Source organism: Echiichthys vipera (genome assembly GCF_963691815.1).
Source record: "Echiichthys vipera genome assembly, chromosome: X".
Classification (NCBI taxonomy): Eukaryota; Metazoa; Chordata; class Actinopteri; order Perciformes; family Trachinidae; genus Echiichthys; species Echiichthys vipera.
Genome location: NC_139825.1, coordinates 15,995,481 through 16,012,299, shown reverse-complemented (window position 1 = coordinate 16,012,299; position 16,819 = coordinate 15,995,481). Strand labels below are relative to the sequence as shown.

The 16,819-nt window shown below is 38.9% G+C and overlaps 1 protein-coding gene across 2 annotated transcripts; it reads left to right on the top strand.

Moving 5' to 3' along the window:
• Window positions 1-927: 927 nt before the first annotated feature.
• smpd2b (sphingomyelin phosphodiesterase 2b) lies at window positions 928-15,910 on the top strand. Of its 2 annotated transcripts, XM_083939206.1 has the most exons (11): window positions 928-1,145; window positions 2,855-2,960; window positions 3,063-3,159; window positions 3,339-3,415; window positions 3,875-3,968; window positions 4,580-4,669; window positions 4,761-4,843; window positions 5,059-5,191; window positions 5,587-5,691; window positions 5,778-5,955; window positions 13,089-15,910. In XM_083939206.1, exons 2-11 carry the CDS (start codon window positions 2,911-2,913, stop codon window positions 13,511-13,513), a joined length of 1,332 nt encoding a protein of 443 aa, XP_083795332.1. In that variant the 5' UTR covers window positions 928-1,145; window positions 2,855-2,910; the 3' UTR covers window positions 13,514-15,910. The 2 variants fall into 2 exon arrangements, with proteins under 2 accessions (XP_083795332.1, XP_083795333.1); XM_083939207.1 differs by lacking the exon at window positions 2,855-2,960.
• The last annotated feature ends 909 nt before the right edge of the window (window positions 15,911-16,819 follow it).

The following is a 16,819-nucleotide window of genomic DNA, read 5'->3' as shown; positions in this document are numbered from 1 at the left end:
TATATTTTTGTTTTGTTTTTACAGGAAACATGTGAGGAATCATTCAGATAGCTCTCTTTGACCCATTTCTTTGGACAATGATTTTGAAATATTTTAATAGCCAAATAAAAGTAGCAATGAATTTATTTGCTCAAGTGTGTTTTATTTTTATTTTCACCAAAATAAATTCAAATGAAATATAATAAAGTGCCAAGAATATACTCATGAAATGTTACAGTATGCTGAAAATGCAGAAATTAAAATCTCACATTTTATTGAATCCATTCACAACAGAGCGAACTGTGTCAGCATCGTGCTCCTGAAAGGGGGGGGGGGGGGTTAGACTAGGCCTTCATTGCATAATGTTTCTTGCAAAAGGGTTTTTTATGATTCTCACCTGATTTTAGTTTGTTGAACTCTACAACCTGAAAGAAAACGTGTTCCAAGATGTGCTTGGCATCCCTCTGATCTTTATCCAACTTTGGAGTAACCCCCTGAAATTCACCACATTTCCGCATTTATAATTCAAGATCATCTGTACCTGTAAACAAAAACGGCTTCGTTTAAATAAAAATTACATTAGAGCACCATTCAACGAATTTTAACCGCACCAGCCAATCACTGTACGTGTATGGTGCCAAGCGTTTGACTGAAAGAACTTCACCTCCCAGAAGTAATTGCGGCTGAAGGGGGAATCGAACCGGAAACGACTATGAATGCCTTCCTACTCCACATTTTGCACAAAAATATACAATTATTTATTTTTAAATCGGTTTTTGCAATATATTTTTCACAGTTCTTGCCCCATTAAAATGTTTTGTATACACGTTTGCTCGAGAAGTTCTATTGGTGATTACGAATCAAGTTTCTGTTTTATTTTGAAGGGGAAAACACAACCGGAGGTCGTCACAAATATTTTTATCCCAGCTGTGCGCTGAACTGACTTCACGCTGGGAGGAATTAGAAAAGCACGCAGCAAATGGAAGTGGTCTAACACCTCTAGTTAGTTAGTTTGAGATGCTGACCAACCGACTATAATCATAATTAACTGGGAATTACAATAATTTAGTTAGTTAGCCAAGTTAGCACCCTAACAGGAAGTGTTGTGGGTCCAAAACTATACAGAACCAGTCGACGTTTACTTGTGTTGGCGTCAGGTTCGTAAGGTGAGTTGAATAACTAATTAATACATTAACTATTTAGCAAACAGGTCAACGGGAACTGGACCCGTTCACAGTAAACGTTACAGAGTCAAATGGCACGCTGGAGTTGTTTAACAGCTGTTAACGTTATCTAGCTATAGCTGGTTAACTTTACTGTGATGCTAACATTGATAGTGATGAATGTGTTAACAGTGAAATATTACTAATAATACTTTCATCAAAACAGCGGCTGACAGGCCACTGGGATTGCTAACAACTCTAACGTCAGCATTTAATGTAAAGTTATCTAAAACATCCACTTTTACGAACAACTGTTCTCTTTACATCTGCATGTCTTGCCCCCCCCCCCCCCCCCCCCCCCAATGCACCATGGAACTACCGTCATTTCCACTCTATTTTATTTACTATCTTTGAGTTTTTAAGTTATTTATATATTTCAAAATATAATATACATTTGATCGGAACACACGTGTTAAGATAAAAAAAATGGGTTGAGTTTTGAAAATAATAATAATAATAATAATAATAATATACATGACAGAGGAAGCCGTTAAGTAACAATTATGAAGAAGGGGTGGGATTAAAAATATCAAGATTTGTTGTTCATGTATGTCTATGCATTTTAGTTGTGTAATATTAATTTATGTACGGCTTTTCTGTTTTCTTTTTTACATCCCTGTCAAAAATGCAGGCTGATAACGCGACAAAATTTCACTATTCTTTAAGACAGTGTGTCAGCAAGTTTATCCTCATTGTAGGAATCGTAAAGTCCAGTGTTTGTGTTACTAAAGTGTTACTTGGCTGCAACTTGAAGTCACTGTGTGTACTCTCCTTTTATTAATCGAACAACTTGTGAAACTTTAGGTTAATGTTTAGCCATAAAATTGAAAGAAAATAGTTTATTTACCCTGTCTGTTATCTATGTATTGACACAATGAATGACACCAAAGCCCCTTTCTTTTCACTGCATTGCTACTTCCACTTATTGTCTCCAGACAGCAAAGCCATGTCAGCAGGTCAGCTCGCTGTTTGAGGCTGGTGTATTGTTGCAGTCCAGGACAAATGAGTAACCACAATCATCTCTTTACTTTGTCTCTTTTTTTATTATTAATATCAACATTTCCCCACAGCATGACTCAGTGATGCCTGCCAGGGTCCACTCAGTTAGACTGTAATACATTTTTTTAAAAACATAGTTGCTTACTTTCAGAACTGACTTTATCTTTAAAGTATATTAATTCATTATGTCAATATTCACAATTGTATTCACAGTCAACTAATATCTAGTAATCCAGAGGAACAGATAATATTTGTTTACAGTTTTCCTGTTACAAGTGGTGAAAATCTGCTGGATCATTTAATTTAGGGCAGGCTGCAATCTGCTTGGTTTGCACTTTTGGCGCTTACTATGCAGTTTGTAATGTTTATTTTTATGTCTTATACAACATATTCTTCTTTCTGACACTCGTGGCATACACGTTGTCATTGCATTTGCCCACGTATGCTTGTTATACTTGGACAAGTTATACTTGTCCAACTGAAATTGCTTTTCCATGCTGAAATACTCCCATTTTATTACAGTGCTTACGTGTATAAGATGGATGTTTTTGTGCGCTCAGACATGCCATCTAATGTGTCCATGTGGGATTAAAAAACTAGATTGACTTCATAAAACAACTTCTAACAAAAATAATTTGTATGCGCCACATTAGGAGCTGCCCCAGTCATCTCACCTGATCTGACACTCCATCATCACTGATCAACCGGCATGGCTAACACAGACTCTGTGAATGTGCGGGTCCTCTCTCTTAACTGCTGGTCAGTGGCTGTGGTTTGTGTTGAATCTTGCATTGGTTTTTTTGGTCTCGATACATGTATGCAAAAACACATTGTTTATCATTTCTCTGTTTCTCTTTTAAGGGGGATCCGCTACCTTAGCAAACACTGTCTTCAGCGCTATGCCATGATTGGAGATATGTTATGCAAGGAAGAGCATGATATTGTCTTACTGCAAGAGGTAGTTGGAAGTCATCTTACAGATCTATAAAGTTGCAGAGTAACTCCTCTAATCAGCTTCTTCAGCTCATTCATTAAATGTGGTGTTTTCTGCAATAAAGACCAACTTTAACTTCTATGAACAATATTAACTATGCAAAGGTTGCTGGTATTCTGATTTTGAAGATTCTTTTTTTTTAGGTGTGGAGTGAGAAAGACTATCTATCCTTGAAAAAGAAACTTGCCTGTAGTCATCCTCACTCTCATTACTTCAAAAGGTAAAGTTTTCATTTTTTCTGAAGCTTTTACTATTGGACCTCCTTCCAATCTAAGATTAAAATTAATGAGAAAGCTGTCATATTTTCAAAAGGCTCCTGAAGTGCCCCTCTGTCAGGAAAATGTACTTGCATAGCATTGATCCAAATACCCCAAATTTAACTGAAGCTAAAGGATTAACTTTTGCAGCTTAATTCTTTCTTGATATCCATACCAAAGCATAAGACTGAGATTAATCAAAGGCCCTACCTTTCTAATCCTCTTTGCAGCTCTCAACTCTAGTATATAAGTTCTCACATCTACCACAGATAACGCATACTTACTAAAGAATAATCTACCTCAGCATAGAAACCAAGGCTATGGCCTTTTGTCTTTTAAACAATAATCACATTGTGCTGAAGCTGGTGTTAAGAGTGGAACGTATAACTTCTACTCTTGTCCTTTTCCCCCTCTTTCTTTAGTGGAGTCATCGGCAGTGGACTGACCATTTTCTCCAAACACAGAATCCATGATACATTTCTTTTTCGCTACTCACTGAATGGTTATCCTTACATGGTAAGTCTGGAGAGCCTTAGACACAGAAAGTCGTGTTTTGTACTGTGTGGTCCAAATATGACTTGATGAAAGTGTAGAGTAGTAAACAAAACAGTTGAAAAATAATCTTAATCAATCTAATCTTAATATTTACAAAATGGTATTCCCACAATTTTATACCTGCACTTTTATGCAACAAGGAAAACATTGTTTTACAAAAGACCTAAAAATCAAATGGTAAATGGTCTGCATCTAATACAGCAGATAATAACTTTTAATAACAAAATTTTTACTAATGACCTCAAGCTAAGGTTATTGGTGCCATGCACCTCCTCATGGAGAACTAAGGTTTTTTTTTATAAAAAGAAACTGTGCACTAAAAATGCTATGTTTTAATAGATTTTTAAATTATAGTGGGTAAACAGTCTCATAAATACCTCAAAGGTGATCACAATAATCATGAAATCCACTCCAAAGTATGCAGGCAACCAATTTAGAGATAGATTGACATTAAGACATTATAACCTTCAGAGTTGTGATTGTGATGTGATTCTTTAGTGTTACAACCTCTCTTTGCATATTAACATACCTCCTTTTCTCTCATAACGTGCTGTGTTTTTCCTAATATTTAGGCTCACCATGGAGACTGGTTTGGAGGTAAAGCTGTTGGGATGGCCGTTTTAAACATTGGCAGCCTGACTGCAAACGTCTATGTGACTCATGTAAGGTATCTTAACATCAGGTCTCAGCTCTACCTATATATTATATCCAGTTATTGATCAATATGCTGTTGCCCTTGTTCATTAATTTTAGTTGCATGCAGAGTACTGCAGAGACAAGGACTCTTATCTACCTCACAGAGTGGTTCAGGCCTGGGAGCTACAGCAGTTCATTCGGTATTGTGTCTTTGCTTCTGCACAGAGAGTTTTTGCCACTATTTGTTTACTTTGGTTTATATTTGCATATTTTCTCACTTGTTGCTGTTTGGAGTTAGTGAAAATGTTTAAAGCAACACTACAGTGCCTGACTGTAGTGTTACTTTAAACCAATGTGTACAAGTTTCATCTTGTTTTGAGGCATTGGTAATGATATGTTTTTCTGTATTTATTAGCCACACCTCTGCTGGAGCAGATGTGGTGATTTTAGGTGGTGACCTCAACTTGCACCCTCAGGATCTCGGCAACAGATTACTGAGGTCTTACACTGGACTCCGTGACTCTTATTTAGAGACAGCTAAATTTGATGTAGGTAGTGACAACAATGCTATTAAGATAACTGTATGCTAAAATACAGCAAGTAAAGGACATTTTAGTTTTCAACTAAGTTATTATTCCTGTCATTAAGACATAATTTCTCTTAATTTTTATAAGGCTCAGTAGTGTCAGACAGCTCTACAAAAACACGGGTGACTTAATTGCTTAATTTATAAAATTAATTCTGCAAAATTGTAAATCTGTATCCAGCAGAGTTATTATGGCTCAACATCTCCAAAATTGAGCTATTATGTTAAATTTCATTGTCATTGACAACAATAATAGTCAAGACCATAAAAACAAGAGCCAGGTTAAGTTATCCATTTTTCTTTTAGAAATGTACATGTTTTTTAGTTTCTAAATGTTAAAAATGTTTTCTGTTGCAGGGATGTGAGGATGGTATGACTCTAATAGCTGAAAACCCTTTTATCAATAAAAAGGAGCTTTGCCCCTTTGAGAAAGGAATTCGAATAGATTACATCCTGTTCAAGGTGGGTGAAAGTTTTACATCTTCTTTTACACCAGTTTTTTTGTTTTGACTCCCAGAGCACATTTCTCCTTTTTCTTTTATTGCCAGGGTTCTTCCAAAGCAGACATTTTTTGTGATTCTATGTCAACCACCAAAGGCTCTGTCCCTCACCATCCATTCCCATACTCCGATCATGAGGCTCTGACTGCCAGACTCAGACTAGAGACATGCACGCCATCTGAGACCGGAAGCAACAGGCAATCAAAGAGTCACGACTCTGCTGCAGGTATATTTACTAACCATGTAGCATGGTGGCTTCAGGGATGCTAATGTCAGTCAATCAAGGTTTATTTGTCACATCAGCTTTTTATATAACTTATTTTTTCACTATAGTGTGCACTTAAAAGCTTTTAATTTTCCCAAAAAACGACAGTGCGCCTTTATAATCCGAAACGCCTTATATATCGATTAATTCTGATTGTGCTTACTGACCTCAAAGCAATTTTCTGTGGTACAAGGCGCTAAGTAAAAATGTTTTAGTACGACTTTGGTAACCTACAAAGCTGACTGTTTCATTGCGCATTATAGTCCGGTGTGCTTTATATATGAAAAAAGTTAAAAAATACACCATTCTTTGAGAGTGCGCTTTATAATCCCGTGCGCCCTATAGTCCGAAAAATACAGTAGTCTCCTTTATTTAGTACAGTACTAATTACCAAATGTTAGCATGATAACACAAAATTAAGATGGTGAACAAGATAAACCTAACACCTGCTAAACATCAGTATGTTAACATTTTCATTGTGCGCATGTCTGCATGCTGATGTTAGCCTTAAGCTCAAAGCATTTCTGTATCTAAAGCTGCATTCAGACTCATTTTATTTGGGGAGGTGGGATGAATTTTTACTAACCTGACTCTGCCAGATGGATTGATTCATATTTGCTTTGCATATCAATCTGGGACCTCTCAGTTGGAGATCGTTTCGGAATGAGCAAAAATACTGGTTGCTGATAAACCATCTGTCTATCACAAACATATTGGCCAAATCAACCAATCAGATCGACCAAGCAAACAACGTACTAACAGCGTCGGGGCTAAGCTCAGAAAGTAAACAACATGTTGGTAAAGGATATTTGCTGTTTGTGTAACATGAATTTAAGGATAAAAGGCACTATTTCAGGTGCCGGGTCCATATTCCGACAGAAGGATCCAAGAGAAAAAAGCGCCAGCGAGCGCCAGCGAGCGCCAGCGAGCGTCTTGCTCGATAGCTGCACTTATCTGATCCTCGGAAGCCGCCATGTTGTTTATACTGAACAGTCGCTTCTCGTTTCACTAAATTTTCGACGCCGCACGTTACCAGCATAGACTGTATTAAAAAATTGACTCCATCGAGGCCCGTTCTCGCAGTTTGATCCAATTGTACTCACCTCTGGGAGCTGCCATCTTGTCAGACCTTGACTCTGCCTCATTTCCTCTTAACAAAAAAGGGCATTGATGTGACGTTGGGGGGAGGGCGATACATCTGTCTGGGTGACGTATACTGAATGAGCAACATTAAAACCACCACTCGGGAGTTAGGCTAACAGAACACGTAACTAGATAAACGGGAGCGGGAGTCAATATTGAGAAGGCAGCCAGCATTTATGATCTATGATTTAAACTGATATTCAACACAGTCCCATGCTCATAGAAAAAACCAACCCTCTCGGCCCGAATCCTCCCGGTGCTCCAAATCCAGCATCTAGTGTATGTGTCATAGATAGCAGGCTGTACTGCAAGTCATTGTGCAAGTGTGGCTATTTAATTATCATAACAGAGCTAACACATTTTGTTCCCACGGTTGATTGAGGAGCAAACAATCTTGTCACTTATAGTAACACCGTATGACCCCAGTTGAGGTCGGGATGTTCTGGTAACTAGCCTCCGAGGCGACTTGAGGGCCAGGGGCTAACTGTCTCAAGAGGCTGTGCCCCTAATTATTTATAAACTTTAATCTCCAATAAAATAAAAGCTAGCCTGGTACAAAAAAATCCACCCCCCTCAGTGTTGTCATGAAGATATGACCTAAACATACAGACTAGACGGTTCCCTCTCAAACGTGGGACCCGGCAGGGCTGTCCGCTCTTACCCTTGTTGTTCAACATAGCCATTGAGCCATTAGCCATCTGGCTTAGAAACCAGAATGAGTTTGAAGGCAGCACTCGTTTTCGGTCTAGTCTACAAACTCTCCTTATATGTGGACGACCTACTCTGATTTATTGTAAACCCACGTCCTCCATCCCTTCAGTTTTATCAATTCTGGATCAGTTTGGGCACCTATCTTATTATCGTATTTTATGTCAACAACTTGGCAAATCACTCCCACAATCCATATTCCCCTTTAAAACAGCTGACAAGGGGTTCAAGTATTTGGGGGTGTTTATCACCAGGGGTCCAATTCAATTCAAAAAACTTTATTTGTCCCCGGGGGGCAATTCAAGGCACACCGAGCAGCAAATCAAGACAGTGCAATTATACAAAAAACATTTTAACCTAACACAAGAATAAAGTGTAAAAGAAGAGTAAGTGTCAGGATGTTAGTGTGTTAGTCCAGGTAGAGTAAGTGTCAGGATGTTAGTGTGTTAGTACAGGTTAGAATAAGTGTCAGGATGTTAGTGTGTTAGTACAGGTTAGATACAGAGAACATCGTCGGCGTGAGATGTAGAAAGACATGTGTGTATCAGATGTAAGCAGACATGTGAACGGGTGTATATGATGTAAACAATGTAAACATGCAGTAGACTGTTGAAACAGGTATAAACAGAACTGTAGTGCAGAAAAGATATAAGTGGACAGTGATCGGCTTCAGATGAGGTCAGACATGATACATGTGTGTAATGAGCAGACGTAAACAGAACTATAGTGCAGTAATAGAGTATAAATATAATATAAAACTATAAGCTAAATAATAAAGTGATAGTGGTGCATGGCAGGAAAACAGCAGTCTAAGTATATGCTAGCTCTGTGTAACAGATGAATACTGAAAAATAAAGTGACCATAGTGCTGTGATGGATCCAATATAGACCTGATAGACAGAATAAAGTGGTGTAGTGCATTAATACCATAAATTAACATAACTAACAGAATCAAGTGGACCAGTAAGAACAGAGTAACAGAATAAGTCCGGTGTGAACATAATAACAGAATAAATAAGTAAGTGGAGTAGTGCAACAGACCGGAGTAACATTATAAACAGAATAAATAAGTGGCGTAGTCTGTTGCACAAAGCAGGTTCAACAAACTCTGAGTCTAACCCTGAACTCTGAGATGATCTACTCTGAGATAGGAAACTCTGAGTTTTCGGTTCCAGAACAGCAGATTTGTGTTAGGTTGATCAACTCAGAGTAGTTTGACCTGGAGTTAAGCGCGTGCACCACAAGTAAAAAAAGACAGCATCAATGGAGCCCTGATTCGACGAGTCACCATGGCAACGGGGAAGAGGAGGATTCTGCTACCACTGGAACTGTAAATATTAATGCGCTCATACGGTGAGTTTGGGCACGTTTTCCGCCAAAAGTGTAACACCGCTGCAGCAGCAAAAGAGAGGGAGAGGGCGTGGGAGAACATTGCTGCTCGGGTCAGTGCGTAAGTTTAAATGTAGTCCTGTTGCAATCACAGTAATATCACAGGGGAAACTGCTTGAGTGGTAGCCTATTAATTTATTTCATTTAGGTGCATTCCCACGGGGGAGAAGCGCACTTGGCAGCAGTTTAAGATGAAACATAAAAACATTGTTCAAACAGGTAAAACCTCGGCACATCTCAGTGACGCCTCATTTTGAGCATGTTTTACATTGTAAAGTAAATATTACCGTAAGTGGCTGTTTTATACGTTGTGTAAAAAACTCCCATTTGCAAAAAAACGCAGGGCAACGCAATATCTGCTGGGATGTGAGAGCATGACTTTGGTTGGTAATGTTGGAAATGTAAGGACGGATGAGGTTGTGTATGTAAATGATGGACTGTGACATGAAACGATACCGCTCAAAAAGACAATTGTCTGGAAATGCAAGAACATCTATGCGCGGTCTGATAATCATCTCCTGACAAATATTTAATTCTCTGCACAGTAATGCTGCACCTTCATCCACGGGATCATTATCAAAAGGACATGCCATGGTAGTGGAAATAGTCGCCACCTAATATAACGTCTAATGTAGGCCTACTGACTGATGTTTGCAATGATTTTCTCAAAAAACAGACAGAACTATAGGAGAACTATACTTCGCCAAAACTCGGCTGCTGACAGAATGATTGGGGAAATCAAATACTGTGTGTGGCTGAAAGAGGGCGGAGACAGAGAGAAACTCAAGGTTTGTTGAGAAAAAAATAGAGGATGTTATCAACTGACCGAGAGTTTAAGTTACCTCTCTTTGTGAAACAGGCTAGAGTTACCCCTCTTTCTCTGGTTTGAGTTACCTCCCTTTGTGAAACGGAAAACTCAGAGGTTCCCTCATTTCAGGGTTAGCAGATTCAGAGTTTTCACTAAACCTGCTTTGTGAAACAAACCCCAGCTCCTTCAGGGACCTTTTTCAAAAGAACTTCCAGCCGCTATTGGATAAATGCAAGTCAGACTTGTCTAGATGGGCAGGCCTCCCCCTGGCCGTGTTAATCTTATTAAGATGGTAATTATACCAAAGTTTCTGTATATTTTTCAACATCTCCCAATTTGTCTTAACAAATCGTTCTTCACTAACCTGGGCTTGGAACATTAATAAAATTTTATATTGGCTCCGTGGTGGACTCAAAAGTCTGCCCGTCCTGGGCTCATACTGAGATCACATCTTCTACCTGCTCTTTGCATACTATGATTTGCTCACAGATCCCCATAACTGCCCACAAGGTCTCATCCAATTCGGTTGTCGTTAATGCCATTAAAATTTGGATCCAGTTCAAGAAGCAGTACGGCTTGCAAAAGGGCTTCGATCCTTGCCCCAGTTTTGAAAACAATGCGTTTCTCCCTTCCTGCACCGACCCTACATGGTCACATAAGGATCTCAAAACGCTTAAGGACCTGTATGACGAAAGGGTGTTTGCGTCCTTTGCATTTATGTCGGACAAATACAGCCTGCCTAATAGCCACTTTTTTCGGCACCTTCAAATAAGACATTTTATGGACCAATTCCTGTCTCTCAACGTACAACACAAACGACTGATGTCTGTCATTTATAAAAAGATCGCTCTTCTGAGCCCAGTCCCCACTGCCTCACCTAAAAATGCATGGTAAAAGGATTTGGGGGTAGACATTACTGAGGTTATAGTGGGACATTTTAAAACTGGTTTATTCATCTTTGATTTGTGCCAGACACGGCCTATTACAGTGGAAGGTGCTTCATAGAGCCCATCTCACCAACGCTAAATTGACCAAGATATACCCTAGTCACAGTGATGCTTGTAACCGCTGTAAGCAGTCCCCAGCCGACCACGCACACATGTTCTGGACGTGCCCGAAGCGAAGACGCTTCCTGCTGCTTGGAAGAGGAGACCCCCCCCCTTTCTTTTTTTCCCCCTGGTGTCAGTCAAAAAGAACCACAAAACCATGTACTAAACTGTTATTAAACTTGGCCTACAGATATGACGTCGGCTACTTCAACTTTTAATGAAAGGTGCGTTCAACGCGACAACCACAATAGATGCAACTTTACGAAAGCAGTCAATATACAGTGTTAAACACAATATAGCATTAACTGTAAGGCTACTCGTAAATATTGATACATTGACTTACCTGGGAGGTGCAGTGTGTTTTTTTTATTGTTTTTTTACAACTTTATTTGCATATTTTCACAAATATTATAATGCAAACATTTGTAGAAATTATTTTGAGTCTATCCAATTCACCTCAGCCTTTTAATTTAATGCCTTTGTATCTATCTGTTTATCCTTTATTTATTGTTTTATTTTCTGCCTTTTTATTTTAAAGTTTATTTAATGTTATGTCATTATAATTTAAGATTGTAATGTTTGTTGAGAGGGGAAATGACTGCCTTATATTTTTATATATTTTCTCTTTTGAGTACAATGCCGAAATGTTCTACAAATGATTGTATTATATTTGTGAAAATATGCAAACAAAGTTTAAAAAAAAAAAAAAAACACACTGCACCTCACAGGTAAGTCAATGTAGCAATATTTACGAGTAGCCTTACAGTTATATTGTTTAACACTGTACATTGGCTGCTTTCGTAACGTTGCATTTATTTTGCTTGTCTCGTCAAACACACCTTTCATTAACGTTGAAGTAGCTCATATTCGTAGCCACGGGTTGCCAAATTAATAGTCAAAAATAGTCTGTGCCCTCAGTTTAGTACATTTTTTTTTTCTTGACTAACATTAGGGGGCTCCGTAGTTTAATAATGCTTGGAAAACGGCCCGTTTAACATGGGGGTCAATGAGAAACTGCTCTATTGTGCAAAGTACTCCTAGTGGCCACTCTGAGAACTGCAATTTTTTGCACTTCCGTATTGGATCAACCAGGAAGTCGCTGTGGTGGGGGCTTGGTTACTATGGTAGAACAATGTATTATAAAAATAGAAAGGTCTACAAGAAGGAGTCAGCAGAGAGGTCTCACAGCAATCAAGGAGAATTTATTGAATCAAGGTTTGACACTCATCACAGAGTTCCAAGATCCAAATTCCAAGTGTCTCTTAACAGAACTTCCCGTCTTATACCGAGGTTCGTGTGCTTACAACGTTTACACGCCCCATCAGGTCTTTCCAATACACATGTCATCATGCCCAAATACAGTTCTATTGTTTTCTAAATAGAATGTGTGCTTATCAGGCCAATGGACCCAGAGCACTGTGACCTCGTCCTGTTATTCACTTTCTCAATCATGTTTTCTTCCACATTACCAGACTGATCTGCAAGTAAAATACACTGGTGCTCGCGAGCTCAGGATTGTCTCACAAGGCTAGAATTTTACATCAGGACCCACACTGGTCAGCAGTTTTTAATCCTGTCCGTAGCATGTATGTGGATAATAATTACTGCCATTATTACTGTTTTTCGGTGAACTTAGTGGTCCTCCTGTAATTTAAATTCCGCCCAGACGGATCATCCTTGTATTTTAAAATGGATTCTTCTACAAGATCCCTTAAAAGCTCCTCAGAAGGGCTGCTGTAAGGTCAGGTAGGCACCGGTATTCTGGCTGGTCCTCCAGAATGTCCATGTCTGTAACTTGTTACAGACCACATCCTGTAATTTCATCATCGTTAAAATCCTGTCTGGAATGAGGAGGTGTTTGCATGGCTGTTTAGGCTCTTCCTTTTTCTGTGACACTTAATTGTTCAACTTATATTTAACACATGCATGCCTCTTATGTTGAAGGCACCCATCAACTTGACTTGCTCCTTGTCTCTTCCTCCCCTTCATGTCTTAAGGGAAGTTGGCTGAGTTGGTCGACATTGTGACAGAGGCACGTACTGAAGTAAAAGTGGGCTTGCACTGTGCTGAGAGGATGCGCTACACTGCAACACGCACCGGAGTGATGGGGCTGGCTCTGCTGATTCTGGAGCTGGCCATCGCTGCCGTGCCCTGGTTGGCCCTGGGGGCGGAACAGCCATTCCCTCGAACCTCCTTCTACCTGCTTGCTGCATTGTGCTTTGCCATCCTACTGACCACCTTTCTGCTATACATATTCTATAGCATGGAGGTTAAATCTCTTCAGGGGGCTGAAGACCAGATGAGGTTGGCTGTAGGAAGTCTGCAAGAGAAGCTCAGGGTGTTTTCTTTCGCTCAGCTCCACAATGCCCAGCGGCGGCCCGCAGAGGGTCATAATCCCAGCGCCTTTGCCCCAAAGGAGTAATACAGGATCCAGCTGGGTCAAATATGGCAATTTGAAAGAGGCTTTGAAGTGAGCTTTAAGATGGATGTTTGAGGAAGTCATTTATCCTCTGAATGTGTTTTATGCGCTTGAGATTTAGATGTGGACTGTAGAATGAAGGAATTTCTAAGGATTTTGAATGTAATGCAGGACACATGCTTTGACCTTTTTTTACTTTTTATATTCTCTCTTTTAGCCTTTCTTACCCCTAGGTTTCCCTCTATGCACCTCAACATGCATCCTGTTACACAAGTAGCGGCGATTGAAGTGACAGCCAAGGCGTTAGAGAATCATTCCAACAGGTTGCCTTAGTAGTAGTGGAAAACACTAAGCAACATAACCTCAAAGAACAACTGTTCACAAATTGCCTCCTGTGACTTCAACGACTGTCGTTAAGACTCAATAGAGCACTAACGAAGTCGAAACCAACTTCCCACCAACGACTGTCACTCTAACGACGGTCGTTGGCACTTGGAGCACGAAGGGTTCCAGTGACATCATCGTCCTTGTAAGAGGTTAAATACCTGGATCTCACACCAGATAGTTGGACCAGTCCCAGCCTGGTCAGTTGCGTACATGAACTGATGAAGCCTCTTAGATGAGAGGTGAAATCTAGACAAATAACCAAGTCCAGTTGCTTTTGACTGAAATTGCTTTGGGTATGACCTGCACAAATGAGAACATTCATGGACTAATGTTAAGCTATGTACGGCAAACCAGTTTTTCCCTCATAGCAGACAGTTGGGCTACAATATCAGGAAGTCTCAAGTTAGAATTGCGTATGCGCCAAGCAAACCTTTTTTTTTTTTTTCTTGAACGCCATTGCTGTCTCTTCACCTGTCTCTGCTTACAATCCCCAATACTTCTGTGCTTCTGCTGTTCTTAAAAGTCATAAATGTGACCATTTGTGTTTCTTGCAATCCACCCACCAGTAGTTTCAGCTGAAGCAGTTGTTTCTGTTTTTAATTTCATGCTTACTTTTTGTGATTTGTAGTGGGTCCAGACTGGTTAATGATTTACCTACAGAAAGAAGCCCTGTGGTCTCCACAGCACTGAAGACACAGACACTCTGAATGTTTAAAGTTCACACTTTGGTCGGTAGAATTTTTTTTCTCTGCAGGACAGCTTGTTGAGAGCTTCCAGTAGTACTTAAAAACAAGGATCCTTATGTACCAGTTAAGACTTTACAGTTTGGTATTATGTTTGTTCAATTCCGACAGAGCTGTCAACTCGTTACACTCAATCAGTGGTTCAAATGTCCAGACCCAGAAAAGTAGTCTGTCGGAAAAGGGACAACTTATCTGCATGTATCATGTTCACTGTCTTACACTGAAAAGTATCTTTATGGTAGATACAATAAGCACTCCTCTTTTTCAAAGTATGCCAGTGTGAATGCACTAAAGATATTCTGTCATATGCAGTATATATGTACGTATACTTTTGACTTTGATCTCATTCACTCACATGAATCACTTTAAAGAAAAAAAATCATGTACTGTAGAAAATAACTTAGTGTTCAGTGCACTTAGTTGACTAACCAGATCAACTACTTTATACTTAATGATCCCATCGATTTTCGATTTAAAACAGTGTTATGATTTAGAAAAAGCCTAACAATGACTTGAGTTTTAAACATTATTTCAGCTCCATGTTGGAAAAGTACTTTATAGTTCTTAATTTCATAAAGGTAATATAATTTAAAATAATACCTGATGTTCATTTCAATTGAAAATTGTGAGGGGCATGATTAAGAAAACAATAAAAAAAACTTTATACTCACACTTCCTGACTGTTGAGGCTCTGGATAAATGTGACAAGTCGATGACGTATGATGGGTTCTGCAGATTCACCACTAGAGAGCAATATAAGTACACATGACAGGTGAGCCTTCCAAAAGAAAACGTCAATGCTGAGCTGGCTTGTCTCTTCACCAGTTATTATAACACAAAGGGTTCATGGCATGTGAGAGGAGATGGCAGAAAAAATTGCCAGCTGGCACAGGTGAGGCCCTCAGGGCAAGAGCACCTATGGGTGTGGTACATTAAAATGTTTGGGTTTTTTTCCCACAGCAAATCCCATCAATGGATTCAACTCATGCCAGAAAAAAAAGAAACAAAAAAAGAATATGTAACCATCAGATTTAGTGCTATTACCTGCACCAAAATACTGTGGTTTTGTCACAATTAAGAACATCAGTTACACAGGCAAGGCAGGCTACTTTACAATACCCTAATGCAAATAACTTGAAGCTAAACAATGAACTTTCAAAAAATCTCTTGGGCAACCCTGGCATTTATTAGTGACAATTTAAATAAGTATTTTTTTATTTTACTACTATAGGCTGCATTTGTAGTTTAACTTTACTTGTATTTTTTCAACAAAAGTAATATTTCTCTTTCTTGCATGATATTTAGGTTAAGTTGTTTTATGCCTAAGGGAGTTCATCCATACCTAAAATATTTTACCTGCATCCTATCCTGTCCTATTATCGTGTTTTAGCATTGTTTCAAAATAAATAAGGCAGAATCCCTACACGTGTTTGTCTTGCTGTGTGCAGTGATGGCATCTTTTTCCAGCAAGTAAAGAGGAATAACATGCACTGTAAACAGCTCTGAGCTCAGCTCTAGTGGAAGGTAAACCCACTTTAACTTATTTCACCTGGATTACAGGTTATAATCTACATTTCCTCCTCTTGTCCTTACTTATCTATCCCAACTGTCTGTGTTGATTATGCGACATTTTCTTTGATTGGTTGTGGTTAATGACCTTAATTGTGGCTTCACTTACTGTATTTAACTATATTTAACTTAATGACTTCAAGAATGATTAAATGAAGCCTGTTCGTTCCCACACTTTTCCCTATACCGATGGTGGCAGAAATACTGAAATTTTATAGGACCATCAGCCAAATATTAGACTTAGACTTCTCTTTATTGATCCTTTGGGATGACTCCAGCAAAGAAATTGAATTTCCAGCAGCTTACAAAAACATGAGGGAGGTATAAAAAAATATACAGTATAAGATCACCAATAAACTCTTAGCTAAATAAGTACAGAAAGTATAAAAAAAAAAACAGTAAGCAATAAACTCTTAGTTACATATAGAGCTATGAATAAGCTAAGAAATTAATACAAATCTTTAGCATAGCTATTTCTCTTCCCTTCTCCATAAATCATCAGTCACATTTACCCCACTAAATGTTTAACAAATTGAAAACCTGTATTAAACTGTATAAAGTACAAACTAGCTTCAACACAATGCAACCTGTCCTCAAATATCATATTAGC